The sequence below is a fragment of the Vigna radiata genome, chromosome 11, assembly GCF_000741045.1.
Source record: "Vigna radiata var. radiata cultivar VC1973A chromosome 11, Vradiata_ver6, whole genome shotgun sequence".
Classification (NCBI taxonomy): domain Eukaryota; kingdom Viridiplantae; phylum Streptophyta; class Magnoliopsida; order Fabales; family Fabaceae; genus Vigna; species Vigna radiata.
Genome location: NC_028361.1, coordinates 653882 through 675890, shown reverse-complemented (window position 1 = coordinate 675890; position 22009 = coordinate 653882). Strand labels below are relative to the sequence as shown.

The 22009-nt window shown below is 35.0% G+C and overlaps 6 protein-coding genes across 8 annotated transcripts in view; 1 reads left to right on the top strand and 5 right to left on the bottom strand.

Annotated features, from left to right (window-relative positions):
* The first annotated feature begins 5401 nt into the window (after nucleotides 1-5401).
* On the top strand, nucleotides 5402-7977 carry LOC106776572 (CRAL-TRIO domain-containing protein C23B6.04c). 2 transcript variants are annotated; one of them, XM_022775767.1, is made up of 7 exons: nucleotides 5402-5495; nucleotides 5774-5891; nucleotides 6145-6227; nucleotides 6389-6435; nucleotides 6559-6647; nucleotides 7033-7166; nucleotides 7242-7977. In XM_022775767.1, the coding sequence occupies exons 1-7, from the start codon at nucleotides 5409-5411 to the stop codon at nucleotides 7674-7676; spliced, it is 993 nt and encodes a 330-aa protein (XP_022631488.1). In that variant the 5' UTR covers nucleotides 5402-5408; the 3' UTR covers nucleotides 7677-7977. The 2 variants fall into 2 exon arrangements, with proteins under 2 accessions (XP_022631488.1, XP_022631487.1); XM_022775766.1 differs by having other exon boundaries at nucleotides 6145-6233.
* A 505-nt stretch (nucleotides 7978-8482) lies between these two features.
* On the bottom strand, nucleotides 8483-9534 carry LOC111240573 (dnaJ homolog subfamily B member 1-like). Of its 2 annotated transcripts, none has more exons than XR_002665994.1 (2): nucleotides 9051-9534; nucleotides 8483-8945 (listed from the first exon to the last, which is right to left on the bottom strand). XR_002665994.1 is itself a non-coding variant. In XM_022775792.1 (2 exons), exons 1-2 carry the CDS (start codon nucleotides 9461-9463, stop codon nucleotides 8723-8725), a joined length of 324 nt encoding a protein of 107 aa, XP_022631513.1. In that variant the 5' UTR covers nucleotides 9464-9534; the 3' UTR covers nucleotides 8483-8722. The 2 variants fall into 2 exon arrangements, 1 of the variants encoding a protein (XP_022631513.1); XM_022775792.1 differs by having other exon boundaries at nucleotides 9363-9534.
* Nucleotides 9535-10208: 674 nt separating this feature from the next.
* LOC106776570 (cyclin-dependent kinase 5 homolog) lies at nucleotides 10209-12577 on the bottom strand. Its single transcript, XM_022775626.1, has 7 exons — nucleotides 12375-12577; nucleotides 12212-12283; nucleotides 11733-11846; nucleotides 11566-11647; nucleotides 11405-11451; nucleotides 10967-11018; nucleotides 10209-10292 (listed from the first exon to the last, which is right to left on the bottom strand). Exons 1-7 carry the CDS (start codon nucleotides 12446-12448, stop codon nucleotides 10209-10211), a joined length of 525 nt encoding a protein of 174 aa, XP_022631347.1. The 5' UTR covers nucleotides 12449-12577.
* A 228-nt stretch (nucleotides 12578-12805) lies between these two features.
* Nucleotides 12806-15568, bottom strand: LOC106777319 (G-type lectin S-receptor-like serine/threonine-protein kinase LECRK2). Its single transcript, XM_014664892.2, has one exon. It carries the CDS (start codon nucleotides 15230-15232, stop codon nucleotides 12893-12895), a length of 2340 nt encoding a protein of 779 aa, XP_014520378.1. The 5' UTR covers nucleotides 15233-15568; the 3' UTR covers nucleotides 12806-12892.
* A 705-nt stretch (nucleotides 15569-16273) lies between these two features.
* Nucleotides 16274-18947, bottom strand: LOC106776569 (G-type lectin S-receptor-like serine/threonine-protein kinase LECRK1). The gene has a single exon (XM_014664051.2). The coding sequence runs from the start codon at nucleotides 18808-18810 to the stop codon at nucleotides 16396-16398; it is 2415 nt and encodes an 804-aa protein (XP_014519537.2). The 5' UTR covers nucleotides 18811-18947; the 3' UTR covers nucleotides 16274-16395.
* A 674-nt stretch (nucleotides 18948-19621) lies between these two features.
* The window catches only part of LOC106776568 (G-type lectin S-receptor-like serine/threonine-protein kinase LECRK2), a 2815-nt gene continuing 427 nt past the window's right edge, over nucleotides 19622-22009 (bottom strand). The window contains exon 2 of the mRNA XM_022775710.1: nucleotides 19622-22009. This exon is cut by the window's right edge and continues 69 nt beyond it. Within this exon, the coding sequence (XP_022631431.1) occupies nucleotides 19820-22009 (2190 nt within the window). The 3' untranslated portion in view covers nucleotides 19622-19819.

Genomic DNA, 22009 nt, shown 5'->3' with positions numbered 1-22009 from the left:
GTGTGGCTCATGCAGGTGTAACAAACATGAGGGACATAATAAGAAGAGGGTGAGAGAGATAAAGAGGAGACCTCTACACCCTTTGCTTAAACAAGGGTGAACATTTTGCAAGGTCGCTTTTCATGTTTTGAGACATTTTTACATTCCCTTGCAGCCCAATCATGAAATTCACATTTGTTGCTGGTACATTGTCCCTTTCGAACCTCTTATCCCTTAGAGAAGAAAAAGAAAACACTCCACCAATCATCTTTGCATCTCACACTTTCATGACCATAAAAAAAGAAAAATAAATAAAGAAGCCTCTCTTGGTATCCGTTTTTTTCCCTTTCCCTAAAGAGTGGTGGTGGCTTATGCCTGAAGATAAACTTCCCTTTTTTCACCATCATTTGGCATCTCTATTAGAGGTAAAAGGCACACATGGGGAAGGTTTCCATATTTGACACATAGGCCCTCCTCTTGCATTTTAAGCAAGTACAATCTCACTTTCATAGAGTCTCCAACAAGGCACACCCAGCTTTGTTTCCTGTTAGTCCACCTGTTCCTCTAGGGTGTCTTACAAGAGTAAACACAATACTCACTCTGGAATGTCTTGCTGACTCAGCTTCCACACGTCACTTCCATGGATATGATTTGACTTGTGTATGTATCACACCCCTAATGGTAGTAGGTACGTACCAAGCTATCAATAATTATAGCATGAACAAATCTTATAAATTTTGGGAAAACATATTTACGGGCCTGCCATTTCAAACTCAAACTTCTTGCTTGAACCACCAATAAGTAGAAAAATAAAGCAGGGCAGTTAGTATAGGGTAAAGTTTACCTAAAAAATAGTTTAATCCCATTTTTTAAAATGATGATGTGAAATTGAGGATCATTAAGACCATGCTACTTGCTTTGCTTCTATTCTTTTTACCAATTGTAGTTAGTGCTTTGTCCTTTTTTTTTTCTCATTAAATATTTGGCATTTGAATAAAGGAAGAGGAATCCAACTTTATGCATAGATTAGTGCTGCTTAAGGGTACAAAGAACTGGACGAGATTTGTTGAAGCTCTATTCAATTGGTTAAATATTAAATTAAAAATATGCATGGTTGAACGGAAATTATGGCAGATTGTTGGCCCACAGTTTTCTATTTTTTCATTTAATACTTAAAAAGATACCATCATTTAATAAGATTTAGCAATTTTCTTATAAAATTCAAATACTACTTTCTCAAAGTATAAGTTATTATGCAAATTTCTATATGAGATTTATATGTCTTTCTTTAAATACCACTGTTGTTTAAATTTAATAAACTGCTGAATGTATTAAAATAATTAAATCATTTATAAAAAAAAAAACCCATAAAAGTTAACCTAGTATATTGTTTTAATGCGGTGTCCATTGATTTTTAACAGATTTGAACATTTTTTTTTAATTTATGAATGTAATTATTAGACGAGAGGAAGTTTATTGACTAACTAATGAACTAAAAGATAAAGCATCTTGCCAAATAAAATGTAACAGAGAGATGCAAAGAGGGTCTAAAAAACCAACACTTTCCTTTTGTCGTCTTTTATTAGGTATATTCTGCCATAATTGAAAAATTAATTGATGCTTGCTAGAAATAACTTGATAAAATCATTTGATTTAAATTTATGTTCTCGGAGCTTTATGTCATAACATCGATTTTGTGGGAAATTTACTCAAGATATTTTGGATACAATAGTTAATGTTATTCTGTAGAAAATAAATTAAACACACGAAACAGATATTTCAAAAAATGCAAGAAATTTTCATGCAAGTCAGTGTAAACAATCACTCTAAGTAAACAAGGCGAGTCATTCTTTTAGATTTATTTATCATGTTATTTCCTTCACAGACAAACAATTACAATTTTCATTTCATTTTATTTTCTCTCTCTCTTTATATATATATAGTTTTTTTTTTCTTCTTCTTCCTTATAACATAATATAGTGTAAGACAATTATTTGAACTTATCGCATTGTGTTATAACCCTTTAGACACTTGCAAAAAGAATTGTAGGGTTATTTTCAAAAAGGATTTGTAGTCATCCCAACAATAGGAAAACCATTTTAGGAGTGGAATAATGAAATCAAATTAGATTAAGTTTGGACGAAATTTTTCAAAGATTTAAATAAAAAAAGAGAGTTAACTCCAGTTTCTCTATAAGTTATAATTAATTTATACAAAAATAAAAACTTAGTAAAATTTCATCCTAAGAAAACTTGTACACAAAATTAGCTTAATTTATACATGCAAGTGAGGGTTTTGAAAGGTTGGAAAGGCGTACGTACAGTGAAGCAGTGGAGTGTGGTTTATTGGGTTAAAGCCCATAAATGAGTGGACCAAGCTTTCAGCAAAAAGGTGAGCCTAACAATGGAGTCCCAAAGTTGCATCCACCGTCCATTCTCACTGCCCCGTGACTGTAAGTATTCTTTTGTACGTTTATATTCATAACTACCACTGCGGTGCCCTTTTTTCTTCTTCACAACTTTCATCATATCATACCAAATTTCGCACATCAAAATACAAATATAATTTCATACAAATATATTAAAATAGACAACACATAAATAATATTGAAATATTATTAAAAAATATTGTCCAAATATCATTATCTTTTAATTTAATTTGTTCTTATCTGTTTTATCTTATCTCCACTATTTTCACACGATAACTTTTTTGCTGCGTTCCACATCACACGTGTTAACGAAACGTGTGAGGGCAATGATAGAAGAAGCTTTTTCTCGGGACTTTGGACAGAGGTCATCTGTTATTTTTCTTTCTTTAAAAAGTGTTGGAGCAAAGGAAACAAATATTCTGTTTAGATAATTTCATTTTGTATCGATAATGCTTATTTTGATTTTTGTGATCCATTTATTGTTTTCATATTAAGAAACTTATAATAAATGAATAATGATATTTACACAATATTTGAATATTGATTACATGTTAATATGTGATTGATAAAAAATTACCTCACAATCAATAATAATAATCATAAACATTATTGTGGAGTAATTTTTGACCAATCACAAATTAACATGTAATCAATGCTCAAATGTTATTAAAAATATATTGTCTAAATATCTATAATAAAGTTATCTTGAGTTAAATTATGTTTAATAGTTTTCATGAATCTGGATGTGCAGAGAAAGAAGAAAAAAGTGAAAAATGGAAGAAAGAAAGTGAATCTGAAATAAAATGGACTGAACATGTATATTACTGGTGAGAAGGAACATTCCCTTTAACCTCTCAAGCAATAAGAACAAAGTGAAGCCAAAAAGTGGAGTTTCCTAATGCACAGATCTACAATACAAGCCAAAGATCACCAGCTACGTTGCCACACCTACATACAGATAAATAAATACATTCATAGCTTTCTTGCCACTCAGCAGATACCACTTTCGACCACCAAATTCATTATAAAAAATAATAACAAGATGAAACACATTTATATTTATTTCACACACTTTACGAGATAAAATGATTATAAAAAAATAAATTTTTTATTTTTTCAATAGAAAAAGAATAAAAATTAAGAAATAGTAGTTTTAAAGTATCATTTCTCCTTAATAAAACCAATCTTATTCAAATTTTCAAGGGAAATTTGATGAATTTTTATAAAAAATCATACCAAAACACAATACTAATAAAAATGAATTCAATTTGTATAAAAAATTGATATTATTTTTAATTCAAAATATTCATATAATTTCCAATAATTTTAAACCCTTACTATTATACTAAAAGCTACCATTGATTAGTCAACTTGTAATATTTCCCATTTTATTAAAAAGTAACAACTTAAATATCATGATTTAATCTAAGATATATTTAATGTACTTTGTAACATTATATACAATTTTTACTTATATCATACATAAACTAATTTTTACCTATGATTTTTTTTTTCACTTTGTTTTTCTTAAAAATTATCTGAAGAAAAAAATGTCTAAAATGCGCCTAATATCTTACTCAAGAGGCTTGTTACTTTGAATGTTCTATTTCTCTAGCACACGAGATTATTTTAATTTTAATGAAAAAATAGCTTTAAAAACACATTTTATATGAAACAAAATAAAATACCAATGAGTAGAAACTTATTAATCAAAATATAACTTTTAAAATATGTATTCATACCATCACATGTCAAAGAGCTGAAAAATAATATATTTGTACGTTTTTTCTAAAAATAATTGTTTGATAAGGAGAGATTAAAGAGCTGAAAAATTATAGGTATAGTAGAGAAAAAAAAAGTATTATATAAATAATAAATCACTTTACACTTATTACCATTATTTTCACATCTTTCTAGGCCCAATGAAATCAAATACTATACATTATATAAAAATTATTATACAATAAATTCATGAGATAAAGAAATTATAAAAACTAATATTTAACTATAAAGTGGGAAAAAGGAGAGTTACATATTTTCCTTCATGAATAAACAATACATGTGAAAAATAAAAACAAAAATACTGAATTTGTGTTTAATTTTTTTTCCTTAGAAATAAAAGAAAACATGTGAAAAATGAATACAAACGTAAGTAACTTAAAAAATAAAAAACATGGTGATAAATTTTTGTTTTTTCATTATATTTAATTTTATATTTTACTATTTATTAGAAATTTTAAAAGTCTGTGTCTGCCACCAAGATCCGTCCCTGTCTGTATCGCTTTAAAGTTTGACCTAAATCCGCCCGATTTTGGGTTAAAGCTCGTGCTTTGTGTCATCTTGAGTGCAGCCTTTTGCAGCGGCTGAAATCCCGCTATCATAATTCCTACATCACAATATACAAAACTGTCAACACCAAAATTCAATGCTGCTGATGCGTGCAAGAGGAATGCATGCATGCACGTATTATCACATTTCTGATAAATAAGATCATACTTAAACACACTTTCTGTAATACTTCAAAACCGCTTCTGTCTTTTTTGACAGAGACAAAGATGTAAAACAAAAAGTCAATAAATGTTGTTAAAAAAACATTTTACTTTGATTAAACAGTCGTTTTCCGTTATGAAATCAGTGTCGGATATGTATCCATCATTTCTGTGCTGACCAACAAAACACAACTCATTTCACTTTTCCCCTTTGTTTTCTCCCATATCAGTGACTCTTCAACCAAGCATGCTTCCAACCAAAAGGCTTTAGCAGCCGTTTTGCTACACATATAACACGTCCTTTCTTTTCCTCTTTTATTCAGTGTTTCCTTCAATCTCTTTCACTCTTCTCTCTCTCTCCAGTTACTTCAAGACAATGTATTATTTATTTCTGTTGTCGCTACTGATTGATCATATTAGAGTATTGCATATATATATATATATATATATATATATATATATATATATATATATTATTATCTCATCACTTTGTGAAGTTGGCATTTCTCGAAATGAGTAAGAAGGATGAGAGAGACAGGTCTAGAGTTGAAGCAGTTCTCGAGCTCATCAGGAAACAAACACCGCTCACTGTTAAACAGGTTCTTCTTTCACATCCTCTTCCACTCACTCACTGTTCTTTCTGCAGATACATTACTTTGTGATTAAAAGTGGAAAATTTATTGAGCTGAGAGTAAACAGTTACAGTTTTGGTCGCTTTTTACTTTAATTACTTTTTCTTGCCTTTAAGTATGCTGGGTTTGTTGGTTATTTATATATATGTGTTCTCCTAAAAGCCGTTATTTGAAGGAGAATTACTCCAAAGCGGTGTTCTGGGTCTGATACAAACATGTTTTTTGTTCTTAACTGTTTCGAGTAGGAGAAGTTCTGCAACTATGCTTGTGTGGAACGATTTCTGAAAGCAAAGGGCGATAATGTGAAAAGAGCTGCCAAGCAACTCAGGGCTTGTCTTTCTTGGAGAGAGAGCATAGGCGCTGGTAAATTATGATATATACATTATTACAGTGCTGTTCTAACATTCTTCTTTTCTTTCTTATTACTTTACATATAAAGGAAAGTGAAAACGAACTAGAATCTTGTTCTCGCTTTAGATCATTTGAATGAAGTCTTACAGAAAAATGCACCCTATAGATGATGAAGGAATCTTCCTCCACACCCAAAGGGATTTCTTCTTTCTTTTTCCTTCAACATAACATTACTAATTTTGTTATGTTAATTATTTTTAAACAGATTATTTGGTGGCAGATGAGTTTTCAGGAGAACTGGCTGATGGGTTGGCGTACGTGGCTGGTCATGACGATGAGTATAGACCTGTAATGGTAACTTATATTGTGATCTCCCTTCTGGTTTTTCTGAACTTGAGTGTGTGTAAACTCTGCAAGTTTCTTCAAGGTGTTGTTTAATTGTGAGATAATGATATAATAATAATAATAATAATAATAATAATAATAATGAGTTGAACATGGTGTAACAGATTTTGCGGATGAAGCAAGAGTATCAGAAGTTTCATTCCCAGAAAATGTAAGTCCGGAAAACAGAAGAGAAGAATCGTTTTGTTTCTTAAATTCATGATCTGCATTGCTGCAGACACTGCAGTAGAACTAAACTGCGGTTCTTCGCTGTTGATTCTCTCTCTCTTTCTAGGTTCACTCGTTTGTTGGTCTTTACAATGGAGGTGGCTGTTTCGACCATGCCAAAATACGTTCAGCAATTTGTCTTGCTTTTCGATGCAAGTAAGTACTTCAACCCACTTTTGAACTAAGTTAAATTTTATACAAACTTACATAAGAGAACTTATGTCAATCCATTAATATATATAAACAAAAAAATTATTATTTTCTTCTCTCAGAACAATCAAAATCATTCACATTTCACAAGGCACTCTCAGAATGTGTCTGGGTGGCCATGAACTGTCACGGTCAAAACTCCTATATATAGTACCATGTTGTGAATGGTATTCATGGAACTGATTACTATGAATATCTTGCCCTAGTTCCTTAAATTTTGCATCATGCAGAAGATACTCTCAAATTACATAGAAAATGTTAATATAATTAGGCAGTGTGTTTGAACGATGTTTGAAGGAAGCATGTATGTTAAGGAGGCGTTTGGTTGTAGGCTTTTACAGGTCTGCATCTGCTTTTACGAACTTACTAGTGGGAGCACTGAAGATAACGGGGGAATACTACCCTGGGCGACTGCATAAAGCGTTTATCATAGACCCTCCCTCGCTGTTTCCTTACTTTTGGAAGGTAATAATCTATCCATTTTCAGCAATGACTCCAAAGCAGTGGGAGAGTGAATGATTGTGTGTGCTGCGGGTGCAGGGTGTGGGGGCATTCGTGGAACTATCGGCAGTGACGAAGGTGGTTTCATCGTTGGATTTCCACGGTGAGGATGCATCATCGGGGGATTTAACTGGAGGAAGGAGCGTGATGAATGCAGGATCATGTTCCTCTTCGCGCTTTGCCTTCACGGTGTCTCATCACGTCGACTCCCTCAAGCCTTGGTATCTGAGCCTGTCGGAGACGTCAGTGGCGAGCAGAACGCCGGTGCAGCAGCGCACTCCTCGGCCGTCGTTTTTTCAATCGCCGGCGGGAATGGTTTTCCGGCGCGGAGAGAGGGTGTGTCGGGAATCGTTCTTGCCGCTGTGGAAGTTATACAGAAGGCCGTATGATGAAATGGTTTACAGGTCAAAGATGCGGGGCCCGGTGGGAGGTAACTTTAGACGACGGCACGTTTCATTTTCTCAACGTTTCTGAATCTTATGACTCCCATCTTGTGTACGTTTGCTTTTTCTTTCCTCATAACAGCATGAGAAAAAGTAGCAGTGGTAGTGGTAGTGCATTTGAATGGAAATGAAGTAAATTATGCAGCAATAATTGAGTGGTTTTTGCTTGAATTTCAACTATATATGTCAGTGTTCATGTGAAAGAGAAAACGTATTCAACGACAGAGGAGCGTGGCGTCAATGAATGAATGAATAATGTGATGTGATTAGAGCTTTTTGTTTGTAGCGCTTTTGCTTTTCATACAGATGAAGAAAAAATGGAAATCAAGAAGCAAGCCACTGCAGAGAAATGAAAGATAATGAAGATCGTGAGATCTTCCATGCATGGTAATGATAGTCAGATGATAAAATTTATATTATGAATTATATAATTCAGAAAATAAATTTGTATTACAAATTATATAGTTCAAAATGAATAATTGTAATACGGAATATGTAAAATTAATATTTTTGAGTTTTAAATTATGTAATATAAAATATTTATAGATTATACAATATTCAAAACTATAATTTCAGCAGGATTTGATTTTTAAGAAAACACGGGGTGTAGGAAGAAATTCCTTACAAACAAGTACGTGAGCAAGTTATTGAATGGACTATAACTTTCTACACCCTTTTTTTCACTTCTTTTGGAATAGACTTTTCATAATATAGTTTTACATTTTTAAAAAAAAATTCCAAATGAAAAATGCAATTAAATTAAGGGTTAAATACACTGATTTTTGGTTTTAGTCCCTGCATGAAACATTGATGACATTTCATCCTCTTAGTATCAAAACTCGTATTTTTAATCTTTAAAAACAGACACTGTTAGTTTTTTTGTGATGTGGCTAACGGTCTGCCATGTCTTCGCTGTACACTGTTTGCCACGTAGAATTTTTTTTTAATTTGAAATGAAATTAACCATTTTAGCATGTGTGTTGGTGAGTTATCGGATTGAATTAGGATTTTAGGTCAAAATTGTTTTTTTGCAATTGTGGAAAACTGACGTTTCTGAAAACCATAAACACGAATACTTCAAGTGCCGGAGGATCCGGTAGCAGCCCAGATCTGAAGCACTACAAGGTCGTCTCCATCTCTAGTATAAACTCTGTGAAGTTCTTCATATATAAAGAGAACAAGATCAGCTGGTCTGTGATTTTCCAGTTCATATCCCTTCTCCAAATACATCAACTTGGTTCCCTTCTTCCAACCAGGCTGCAATTGCACTAAGAATACCTCTTCCACCAGCTTACGTTGCCTGCATCCACAAGGAAATTTTAATCAAACAACAAACTAGGAAATTATACAAAAAGAAAATTCGTCACACTAAGGATAACAAATTTTTGTAGTGTTAAATAATTACCAGAAGCTTCTGCTCTTTTTTTTTTTTTTTTCATTTCAAAAGTTAAGAAGCAAATGCTTCTCAGTAACCAAAACGGTAAACATCATTTATAACCCATCTCCAAAACCAGCCGCAAAGGTCCCTCCTTTAAAACCGCCACCACAAAACCAAGACAGACCCACTTCCCAAAACCAACCTTTCACCCATGATCACTCAACAACCGCCCACCTCAGATAACCCAAGTTCATCAAAATTCCAAAGCTCGGGTTTTTACACCCAAAAACAAAACCCTGTCATTTAAAAGCATGAAAATGGATTTAAAGGGAAGTGAACCTTGCGATTTCGAGACCAATGCCACTGGTGGAGCCTGTGACAATGCAAGTGAGGTCGTTGACGGGAGGGAGCGGCATGGGGTTGTGCAAATGGCTGGCCATGATGCAATCAGTAAGAAGGATAACAAAAATTTTTCATTTCCAGAAACGCCATTTTTCCCAATTGCAAAAAACAATTTTGACCTAAAATTCAATATGATAACTTACCAACGTGCTAAAATGGTTAATTTCATTTCAAATTAAAAAAAATTCTACGTGGCAGGCAGTGTAGAGAGAAGACATGGCAGAACCGTTAGCCACATTACAAAAAAACTAACGGTGTCTGTTTTTAAAGACTAAAAATACGAGTTTTCATACTAAGAGGATGAAATACCATCAATGTTTCATGCCTAAAACAAAAAATCAGTTAAACTTCAGGGACTAAAAACATATTTAACCCTATGTTATAATTATGTTATAAAATTTGTCCTGCAATTTAATTAATTTTCATACCCTACTTATTTTATAATTATTTTGATTTAATTTTCAAAATTTTAAAAATAATATCAAATTTCTCCAATTAAAAAAGAAAACTTAAATTGTTATCCAATTAGCTTAATTGACATACATTTGTTTTGTTTTGATAATATGATGGAAAGTGAGAGGATAAAACAAAGTTAAAAGAATATATATATATATATATATATATATATATATATATATATATATTAAGAGGTAAAAAATTAATAGAAGACCGAATATATACATTTAAGGTCTATTTATTGACCAATACATTTTAATATTCCTATTCTGAGGAGCATTTTATAGAAACAAAGAATACTGATAAACACATATCAGTCATGTGCATTCAAAGCACTGCTCCTGTCATAAACCGATGATTCAGAACAGCTTCAGCAGTTGGTCTTTTACAAAAGTCAGCATTAAGCATTGTCTGAAATTCAAGATGAACAGCATGAACTTCAATTTATTATACATTTACATTATAAATAAACTAACTTTCGTTTATGAAGATCAATTCATTTGTTTCTTTTATTTTCTGCTCAAAATTTCACAAAGTAAATCTTTGAACATATTGATTTTTGAAAAAGTTAAGAACACATTCAATGTATAAATTGACTTAATCTTTTAAGAAAGAAAATCAATGTATAAATTGACTTAATCTCTTAAGAAAGAAATTCAAACAAAATTTTCATGTTTATCCAAACAAAATTTTCAAACTTTTAATTTCACAGCCTGTTTGTAGGAACCAAAAGGTGTTGGCAGCCAACCAATCAGGAATCAACAAAAAATTATTTGTAAACTAGTTATCATAAAAGTTTAAAATTTTATCATGCATGGTAATATTTGATTGCATCACTCTAAAAAGAACTTGACCACTATAATGTTAAGATTATAATTAAGAAATGAACTATAAACTTAACTCAATTTTATAGAATAAGTTTTTAAGATAAAGTTGCAATCATTTATATACTTTAAATTATTAAATCTTTAGTCTACGTAGGATTTTCAACGATCAATATATTTAAACTAGTTTCATTTTCTTAAAATAATAAATTTTTGTCATGAGAAAGCATCTTTCTTATCCATGCTAACAGACCAAAATACCTGAAGTAACTCCCAACCAACATTTACCAATCTGTCATCAGCTAGACAATACCTGCCAAAGGGGGGAAATGTAAAAACTAGAGAAGGAATGGTCGAAAAGCAAATACAGACTTTCAGTACAGCTTATTCTTCAGAGTTTAAGCCTGAATACATTCTTTCAGCAGACTTTAGGCAAGCTGAATAAAGTACAAATTTTGATATGATAAATTAAAAAAAAAAAAAATGAAGGTGGATGAGTTTTAAATACATGAAGTAATATTAAAAACTAGTTTTCAAAATCCCCAAAAACCTACAAAGTCTGTTATTTTTTTGTGTTCTTATATAGCTCATGCCTATAATAAGTATACTTTAACCAAGAGAAGATATGATTACAAATAACACTGCAACATTTGTCTATTATGACTTTCCGTGCAAAATTAAACCAGGAAGATAGCATACTCTCGTGTTGCTTCAAGATCAAGTTGGAAGGTGTTCTCCAGAAGCCTCTAATTTTCACAACCAACAAAAACAAGTGAAGATATTGTCTTACAACAAAGAAAACTTTGACAAAAAAGAACAATGAGTTACCAAAGACAAAGTCTTATTGCAGCATAGCTTACTTGCAATGATAGGCTATCCATTACACCGGCCTCACAAAATGGAACAAAAGCCAAGTATGCAAAAAGAAGACCTGCTTCATATCTGCATTGGAACTCATAAAAGAAATAGGTAACCTGAAAAATATGTCGAAACAAACTTCTGCATTGACCCAAGTTCTGACAGTTACATGTCATCAGCTATTCCAAAAGCTCTTTTCTCCATTTGTGTGAATGCACCAGCACCTGATGCTCTTCTCCAAAGCCCCTCTGAAAGCTGTCCTGAATCATCTAGTTCCGTATACCTACAGTGATGTAAGTATATGTATTGATATTTGTATTGTAAACTACTTCAGCTTGTAGGTAGAATGTTAGCATATAGCAAATAAAGCAATAAATTAAGTGAAACCAAACCTCATAAAATGGACTATGAAATTCAGAAATGTGAAATGCACAATAGATGAAACTATATCCCAAAAAAAAGGAAAGAAAAGTCATACAGATTATACTAATATGCAGTGCAACACATTACTGCCACACAATCAAAGTTCAATAGCATTTAAATAACGAAAAAAAAAATCAAAAAAATACAACATTTTTTTCATGACATATCAATGTATTAACAAAAGGTAAATTCAAGACACAAGAGCTCGACAAACCATTACCTTACCTGACATTAACAGAAAAGGCTAGATCCCGGAGTCTAGGAATCAAATAAGAACCTTCTTTTTCTGAAATTGTGCTGCAAACATATAAAAAACACTTGAAGTTAGGGTGAAAGCTATAAGCCAAACGAAAAATCTTGAACCAAATAAATGCTTATAATTCCATACTTGAGAACCACAGAAAACGGTCCTAGACTTTGGTGCAATCTATCATGGTCATGCAAGTAAGCTACACCCTTCATGACACCTTGGAGCAGCTTTACAATAAAACTTTGCCTCCTTTTGATTGTTACTCCTTGCTCAAAAGGATTCCAGGATGACACTTCTCGGCTTTTCGATAACCTCTCGCTTACACCAATATCATATGAATGTTTTTATAAAAGTTTGTGTCAAAGTAACTTTTTCAAATCTTCATTACCAATTGTTTTTATCGATAAAATGGTTTATAAAGTAGAAAAGAAAATAATGTTAAGAAGAGGTAAACTAACACTCAATATTAGTTAATTGAACTGAAACAATAGTTAATTTTCTTCCATTTCAAGCATACTTTATTTGCATACATATGGCATTTAGTTTTATTGAAATTCATTAAGCAAAAATAAAATAAAAACAGAACACACAAACATAGATTATTGAAACAATGAGTTCATCAAAGTCTTTTGGATCAAGTGAAAAGCTTTAGGACCTTAATCTACCATGATCTGCTCATGAACCAAAGGAGGAACACCAACTTCCACGGTTCCATCTAGCATTTGCATCACTTGCTTCATCAAAGGTCTTAAAGCAGGATTTGGATGAACACACCATAGTCCAACCAAAGCCATTTCCTCAAACCTCTTGAAATCATTCAACACTTCCGTGTCATGTCTCACTACTAACTCTAGTTCCTTGGACACCACACACCTTAAAACCCAACTTGCAAGAACCACATCGTAATCTTCACTGTCTTTTCCATCCTCACAAATCTCAACGTGCCTCCTGCAGCAAATAATCTCCAATAACATAACTCCAAAGCTGTATATGTCAACTTTAGCAGTTATTGGTGCACTCTTTAGCCATTCAGGTGCCATGTATCCCATTGTCCCTCTTAACTTAGTGACTGTTCTAGTTTGATCTTTGTTCAAAAGCTTCGACAGTCCAAAATCTGAAATCTTTGCTGTGTAATTGGCGTCAAGTAACACATTTTCTGGCTTTATGTCACAATGTATGATTTGGGTGTTGCACTCTTCGTGCAAGTATAGCAAGCCTCTTGCTACTCCAAGAGCCACTTCAATTCTCTGACCCCATTGAGGCCTTTCTCCCTCTCCAAACAAAAAACTAGAGAGGGCACCATTTGGCATCAACTCATACACAAGAATTCGATGGCTACTCTCAATGCAAAACCCCAAAAGCCTCACCAAATTTCTGTGATGAGTACGCCCAATAATTTTGAGCTCAGTCGTGAATTCACTGTCACTTTTCTCTATTTTCTTTTCCAGTTTCTTTACTGCAACATCAATCTCTGCATCACCTATTACTAAAGCACCACGATAGACTTTGCCAGAAGCTCCCTTTCCAAGAATCTTAGTAAATCCGTCTGTTGCTTCATGCAGCTCCTGAAAGGTAAATTCTCTGAAGTTGATTCCAATAGCTGTTGCATTCAAATGCTTCTTTTTCCTTGTAAGTCTCCGAGTGAAAGGATGATAGTAGACAGCAAGTGCACCAAAGAAACAGGCAAGAGTTGCAGTAACTGCAACAAGAACCTTCAAAAAGACTCTTACGTTAAAACTTTTCTTCTTAGGAAGTTCAGATGTCCCAGACTCAATCCTGTTAGCAACTTTAAGCAGTGCTTTCAATCCCTTTGAAGAAGAGCTATTTCTGGCATTCAGTAAGGGCAGTCTCTTCTTAGCACATGTGGAAGTGGAATGGTCATAAGTTGCAGCAACAATGTTACAATCATCTATTACATCCTTCTTACAACTTTCTAAGTCAACGCCAGCTAAGCTAACAAGATGAGTATCAAAATAGAAATCAGTGTCGTCAAAGACCTGGAGCTTGAAGTTGTTCTCTGCACAGTAATTTATCACAGCTGGTGGGTGACACCCTTTGGAAACATCTTGATCATCCAAAGGGATATAACCCGGAATACACTCACACTTGATTGATTCATTGTCAGGAGAAGTGCACAAGCCATACACACCACAGATAGCATTCACTCTGCAAGGATCCTCCACGGCTCTCCAAACCCTCCTCCAACCGCTCCCATTCCTCTTGTGATAAGAATATTGCTGGAAATTCCCATTCTCATCTATTGTAGCACGGTGATAGTAATCCTCCACCGGGGTTGGAGTGATTTCAGTTAGGTTGAAGATGTTCCCAGCGTCGTCGACACGGTACATGAGAGCAGTGGTAGCATTAAACACCAATGTCATATTGGCGGTTATGGGTGAAGTGTACCAGTATGCAGGGTCTGCCCACAGGTACGCTTTGAGCACCAAGTTTCCATCATCTTGCATTTGTAACATGAAACTTCCCAACGAGTAGTTCGAAGGTCCTCCCCCTTTGGAAAAGAGGGTTTTAGTACTCAGCAAGGTTTGGCCCGGTAAGATGGTGTTGGTTGGAGAATTGAAACTCTGCCAGACAGATACTAAGTTGGAGTCCTTGATGACAAAATTTCCATCATCTTGCATGTAGGCAGAAGTTGCAGCATCGCCTTCTGCAGAATTGTATATGGTCATAGCAGTAGTTCCGTTTTGGTAGGCTACCACAAGGTTTCCTGCAGAAGTGAATCGGATTTGGGAATTTGGTTCCACAGGGGGAGAGAAGTACCATGCTAGTGTTATATCTGAGATTCTCGCAAACCATATTCCCACAAGAAAGAGACCACTGGGAAGATGGAGGAATCCAAATTCAAAATCAGCCGAGGGTGACTTCCAGGTAGAGTTTGATCCAGCAGTGATGCTGGTGTTTGGTTGTACAATGGCATGGAAACCATTCAGAAATGAAAGTAGTAGGAGAATGGAAGGGAAAAAGATAGCCAAAGACATTGGAATTGCTTGAAATGAATGTGGTGTGAGTGAAAGGTGCAATAAAAAAGAAGTTGACCTGCGCAGTCTTCTTTAGACTTGTTCTAGCCATGCTAACTTTAGTTGGATGAAACTTGCAACCAATCCAAGACAATATAACTGGCCATTAATGACTAACTACTGATAAGTGTAGTCATTATTGTGTATATGACAATTCAATTTGCCACTTTAATAATGAAACTTCCAAGTTGTTAAGGCTTGCTTTTCCACACATTCATCTCGTTTAATGAATCAAGGCCGAGCCGAAACAGAAGAAAAAATGAAAGTGGGCTCATGAAAAGTCATTTGAATTTTATGGACATAAAATGGCACTAAAAGTTTCATCTTGTACATTCTCGTACGTAAAGGAAAAAGATTGGTTTGATGTTCCGTAAGTTTACCATCATGGATAGGTTGAATGATTGGGCATCTCTTTTTGAACTTTTCTTCATCTAGTTTCTTGTGATTCAATTCTATCAAAATTCAGTATTTATGACTTGGTCTTAAAATCTATGGTCTTCATTAGAACAGTTAAGTCGATGGAGAATTCGGAAATGTGTTATTTTGCTGGAGGTTAAGAAGTTGGTTTCTAATACCTAAGATATCCTATGTTACGAAAGCTAGGAAAGATCGATACAAGAGAATTCTAAACTAGAAGAAAATTTGTCTGATAAATCTTAAAACATCGATACAAAGTAAAAGAAACTCGCTAATAAATTTGAATCATCATTCTTAAACTTAGCTTATATTTTAACCATGTAATCATTTTCTGAAAAAGGACAACCCAAAAGCATTCATAAACTTTACTGTAAATAAAAAAAAGAAAATATGCTTGGTTATTAGTCTGGTGAAAATATAAGTAAAATGCATGAGATGGTAATTAGTATATAAAATATTATCTCGAAAGAGCATTTGAGTAAAAGTAAAAGTGTTTTTCTTTATTGTTAAATTAGAATTTTACAATAGATTTTATTCTAAACTTAAATTTAAAATAAATTCATATACAGAGTACAAAGTGGAAGAATCAGTGTTCAGCAACAATAACGATCAAATGGCATGCAAAAAGTTGAAGAAGACAAGGCAATCTTATAAAAATTTAGAAGACATGAAAATTAATGTAAATTTTTATAGAACATTTTTGCTATCTATGAGTCGATTGTTGGGACTCCCACTTCGACATTTCCTTCCAGCATCTGTACCACAATTTTCATAGATGGTCGAAGAGTTGGATTGGGGTTTACACAACATAATCCAACCATTGCCATTCTCTCAAACCTCTTGATATCACTTTCAACTTCAAGATGATGAATAACTGGTGGTCTTAAATTGTTTTCTTTTGCCAGATACATAACCCAATCTATTAGTATCAAGTCATCACCCATTGTTTCATCCTCAATTTGATGCAACTCGATGTGTTTTCTGCAAAATATGATTTCCAACAACATCACACCAAAGCTGTAGATATCTACCTTTGTAGTAACAGGTGCATTTTTTAGCCATTCTGGTGCCATATATCCCACTGTTCCTCTAGCATTGGTGTTTGTTCGAGTTTTATCCTTCATTAGCAACTTTGCCAGTCCAAAATCTGAGATCTTTGCAGTGTAACTAGAGTCAAGCAGAACATTCTGAGGCTTTATATCACAGTGGATGATTTGATTGTCACACTCTTCGTGCAGATATAACAAGCCTCTTGCAATTTCAAGCACAATTCTGACTCTACTCTCCCAGCTGGGTTTATCCCCTTCCCCGAAAAGGAAGTTGGATAGTGTTCCTTTTTCCATTTTCTCATAGACCAGAAGCCTATGACTCTGTTCATTGCAAAAGCCCAATAGCCCAACAAGATTTCTGTGATGAGTGAGAGCAATAACTTGAACTTCTGTCACGAATTCTTTATCACCTTGGTCGTCTACTTGCTCAAGTTGTTTGACAGCAACATCAACCTGTTGATCCTCCAAGTTTAAAACCCCACCATACACTGTACCATAGGCTCCTCGACCAAGTTTGTCTTTGAATCCGTTTGTTGCTTCTCTCAGCTGTTGGAATGAAAATGCCTTCAGATTGATATCCATCGGCTTTGGCTTGGGCTTTGGTGGTGCCTGTTTATGTAAGATATACAGAAAAACGGGGTGATGATATATGGTAGTAGCTACAAACAATGCAGCAAGTAGTGAACAAGAGATGAGAGCCACTATCAAAATAACCAAAGATGATGATTCCTTATCATTGGCAACCAGAGGAACTTTAACCAGTATCACACTATTATTAGTTTTAGGGATGGTTCTTACGGCATTTATAATTGGCCATTTTTTCTTATAGCAATCACTGCCCTTTGAAACTGCAGCCATGCAGAGACAATCATCCAACAATTCTTTCTTGCATCCATCCAGATCCATGTTATTCAAGACTACTAGATCAAAAGAAACGTAGCCCTCGTTTGGTATATCAGCATCTTGGATCTCTTTCGCTTCCACCATAAAGTTAGAGCCAGAAGAATTTGCAGGACACAAGTCCTTGACCTCACTGAGATAGCAGCCCTTGGAAGGTGCTGTTGGATCCAAAGGAGTATAGCCAGGTAAGCATCCACAACTGTATGAATGGGTTTCAGAATCAGTTGTATTGCAGAAGCCATACACCCCACAAAGAGCAGTCACAGTGCAAGGCTCTTTTACTGCCTGCCAGACAGATCTCCACTCATCTCCATTTTCTTTGTGGTAAATCAACTTCTGAAAGTTTCCTTTGTCATCCACCAACACACGGTGATAGTAATCTTCGATTGCACCCTCTACCTCGGTAATCATGTCATATATAATTTGATTGGTGGCATTGACCGCGTAAAGAAAAGCTGTTGTGCTATTGAAAATAATTCTCACACCTGTGTTTTGGGCAGTGCCACTCCACCAGTAGGCAGAATCCGTGAACCGGTAAGCTTTAAGAAGAATGTTGCCATCAGATTGCTGAATCTCCAAACTATATTGTCCAGTTGAGTAGTCAACTGATCCATTGGCATTGGAGTAGAGCTTTCGACTGGCATTCAAAGTTTGGCCTAATAGAAGAGTATCCGTGGGTGAATCAAAGCTCTGCCATATAACGTTAGAAAGTGCATTCTTCAAGACGAAATTCCCGTCATTCTGCATCACTGCTGATGCTGTGTTTGTTCCTTCGTAGATGGGAAATGAAGCCCCGTTGAGAGGTTGGAGCACAAACTGCCCACTTCGTGTGAGATTGATGTATGATCCAATTTCAACTAGGTTGTCACGGTTTGCAGACCAAACTAACGTTTTATTTGGAATTTTGTCAAACCAAATTCCAACAAGATAGCGTCCACTAGTGAGGCGATAGAATCCAAAGGCATAATCACCAGAGGATGATCGCCAAGATGAATCGGTGCCAGCCAAGATGGTGGACCCCAGTTGGATTGAGTTAACCTCATTCCCAGAAGCAAAGGAACATAGAAGGAAGGCAACAAAGAGAAGAATTTGGATAGCCATTTTTGGTAGGAAAGAGCTACGCAATGCAATCAAAACTAAAGCTGTATCGTGATGATATATACATTCATTCATGCATAGGCTAAATGAGCATCATGAATAGTTGGCAGGATACTTCACGGCAATTATGTAGTGGAAGACTTTAGGCGTCAGATTGACTAAGCTTTGTCAACAATTTAATCGTGGAGTTAGATATAATGAAGAGGAGAACTGGTGGGGTGAATAGTTTATATATATATATATATATATATATATATATATATATATATATATATATATATATGCAGTGGAAGACTTTATTTATTTATATAAAAGTAATTTATTCTTCAAGCTAACCTTTGTGTATGTCAACATCTCTATGGTGGTGACCTTTTGCGTTGCAGGGATTAAATACTTGTCTTTTGGTAATGCTAAGGGCCTAACCCCGTAAAGCCCATGAACACAAGCTAGAAACAAATACAAGAAAGTTGTACCCCCCAAACTATCCTTTATTGAAATTATAATAAGAATTTCTACACTTGTTTATTTTTAATATTTTATAGATTGAATACTTTGGAAAGTAATTTTAGATTTGGAAAATATTCTCGGAAACATCCTATCCGAAATATAAGAAAAAAATTTCCAACATAAATATTTATGAAGGTATTTTTAGATTTGAAGTAGCAGCCATGAGAAAGTTATGGAATGGACTTTTACTTTCTACACCTTTTTTTCTTTTACATTTTGTAAAATACTTTTCATAATGTACTTTTAATTTTTAAAAAATGGTTCCGAATTGATGAAAAGTGTCATTAAATTAATCTTCTGGTCCATTTTAAGCAATAGTTTATTTATATACATATGGCAATATGATTCGTGCATTATGCAGGTTACATTCAATGCCTAGTTTATAATAAATGTTAAACCTATTTTCTGCAAGAATAATTCTCTTTCTAAAGTAGTAGACAACAAGAGTACCCTATTTAGATTATACATGAAACTGAAAATCATCGTATGGTAACATATATATCTTTTGGATCAAGTGAAAAGCTTGAAGAATCATTGGAGAGATTTATTTTGGAAGCTTTAGCACTGCAGGGATAAACTACAGGCCATGATCTGCCATCATCTGCTCATAAACCAAAGGAGGAACACCAACTTCCACGGTTCCGTCTAGCATTTGCATAACTTGCTTCATCAGAGGTCTTAAAGCAGGATTTGGATGAACACACCATAGTCCAACCAAGGCCATTTCCTCAAACCTATTGAAATCATTCAAAACTTCCGAGTCATTTCTCACCACTAGCTTTAGTTCCTTGGACACCACACACCTTAAAACCCAATTTGAAAGAACCAAATCATAATCTTCACTGTCTTTTCCATCCTCACAAATCTCAACGTGCCTCCTGCAACAAATAATCTCCAATAACATAACCCCAAAACTGTATATGTCAACTTTAGCAGTTACTGGTCCACTCCTTAGCCATTCAGGTGCTAGGTATCCTATCGTTCCTCTTAAGTTAGTGTTTGTTCTAGTTTGATCTTTGTTCAAAAGCTTCGACAGCCCAAAATCTGCAATCTTTGCTGTGTAATTGGCATCAAGTAACACATTTTCGGGCTTTATGTCGCAATGTATGATTTGGGTGTTGCATTCTTCGTGCAAGTATAGCAAGCCTCGTGCGATTCCAAGAGCCATTTCAATCCTCTGCCCCCATTGAGGCCTTTCTCCCTCTCCAAACAAAAAACTAGAGAGGGCGCCATTTGGCATCAACTCATACACAAGAATCAGATGGTCACTCTCAGTGCAAAAGCCCAAAAGCCTCACCAAATTTCTATGATGGGTAAGACCAATAATTTTGAGCTCAGTCGTGAATTCACTTTCACTTTTCTCTTTTTTCTTTTCCAGTTTCTTTACTGCTACATCAATCTCTGCATCATCTATCACTAAAGCACCACAGTACACTCTGCCAGAAGCTCCCTTTCCAAGAATCTTAGTAAATCCGTCTGTTGCTTCATGCAGCTCCTGAAAGGTAAATTCTCTGAAGTTGATTCCGATAGCTGTTGCGTTCAGATGCTTCTTTTTTCTTGTCAGTCTCCGAGTGAAAGGATGATAGTAGACAGCAAGGGCACCAAAGAAACAGGCAAGAGTTGCAGTAACTACAACAAGAACCTTCAAGAGGACTCTTACATTGAAAAATTTCTTCTTTGGATGTTTATATGTTCCAGACTCAATCCTGTTACCAACCTTAAGCAGTGCTTTCAGTCCCTTTGAAGAAGAGCTATTTCTAGCATTCAGTAAGGGCAGTCTCTTCTTTGCACATGTTGAGGTGGAATGGTCATAAGTTGCAGCAACAATGTTACAATCATCTATTACGTCCTTCTTACAACTTTCGAAGTCAACACCAGCTAACCTAACAAGATGAGTATCAAAATGGAAATCTGTGTCGTCAAAGACCTGGAGCTTGAAGTTGTTCTCTGCACAGTAATTGATGACAGCTGGTGGGCGACACCCTTTTGAAATATCTTGATCATCCAAAGGGATATAACCTGGAATACACTGACACTTGACTGATTCATTGTCAGGAGAAGTGCACAAGCCATACACACCACAGACAACATTCACTCTGCAGGGATCCTCCACTGCTCTCCAAACCCTGCTCCACCCGCTCCCGTTCCTTCTGTGATATGCATAATGCTGGAAATTCCCATTCTCATCTATTACGGCACGATGGTAATAATCCTCCACCGGGGTTGGAGTGGTGTTGGTTATAGAGTAGATGTTCCCAGTGCCGCCGACGAGGTACATGAGAGCAGTGGTAACATTAAACACCAAAGTCACATTGGAGGTTATGGTTGAAATGTACCAGTATGGAGGGTCTAACCACTTGTACGCTTTGAGCACCAAGTCGCCATCATCTTGCATTTGTAACACGAAGCTTCCCAACGAGTAGTTTGAAGGTCCTATGCCCTTGGAATAGAGGGTTTTAGTACTCAGCAAGCTTTGGCCCGGTAAGATAGTGTTGGTTGGATAGTTGAAACTCTGCCACACAGACACTAAGTTGGAGTCCTTGATCACAAAATTGCCATCATCTTGCATGTCAGCAGAAGTTGCAGCACCGCCTTCTGCTGAATCGTATATGGTGTTAGCAGTAGTCCCATTTGGGTGTACTACGACGAGGTTTCCTGCAGAAGTGAATTGGATTTGGGAATTTGGTTCCACAGGGGGAGAGAGGTACCATGCGAGTGTTATATCTGAGATTCTCCCAAACCATATTCCCACAAGAAAGAGACCACT

Excerpts from the sequence above, each read along its gene's own strand:
- LOC106776572 (XM_022775766.1), top strand. The coding sequence starts at position 5,409 with ATGAGTAAGAAGGATGAGAGAGACAGGTCTAGAGTTGAAGCAGTTCTC. Across the intron at positions 6,436-6,558 it reads AAGTTTCATTCCCAGAAAAT|GTTCACTCGTTTGTTGGTCT; the intron begins GTAAGTCCGGAA and ends CTCTCTTTCTAG. Across the intron at positions 7,167-7,241 it reads TGTTTCCTTACTTTTGGAAG|GGTGTGGGGGCATTCGTGGA; the intron begins GTAATAATCTAT and ends CTGCGGGTGCAG.
- LOC111240573 (XM_022775792.1), bottom strand. The coding sequence starts at position 9,463 with ATGGCCAGCCATTTGCACAACCCCATGCCGCTCCCTCCCGTCAACGAC. Across the intron at positions 8,946-9,362 it reads ATTGGTCTCGAAATCGCAAG|GCAACGTAAGCTGGTGGAAG; the intron begins GTTCACTTCCCT and ends TTGTGGATGCAG.
- LOC106776570 (XM_022775626.1), bottom strand. The coding sequence starts at position 12,448 with ATGAAGGGTGTAGCTTACTTGCATGACCATGATAGATTGCACCAAAGT. Across the intron at positions 11,648-11,732 it reads TTTGGAATAGCTGATGACAT|ATATGAAGCAGGTCTTCTTT; the intron begins GTAACTGTCAGA and ends GTTCCAATGCAG. Across the intron at positions 11,452-11,565 it reads TGGATAGCCTATCATTGCAA|AGGCTTCTGGAGAACACCTT; the intron begins GTAAGCTATGCT and ends TGTGAAAATTAG.
- LOC106777319 (XM_014664892.2), bottom strand. The coding sequence starts at position 15,232 with ATGTCTTTGGCTATCTTTTTCCCTTCCATTCTCCTACTACTTTCATTT.
- LOC106776569 (XM_014664051.2), bottom strand. The coding sequence starts at position 18,810 with ATGAATGAATGTATATATCATCACGATACAGCTTTAGTTTTGATTGCA.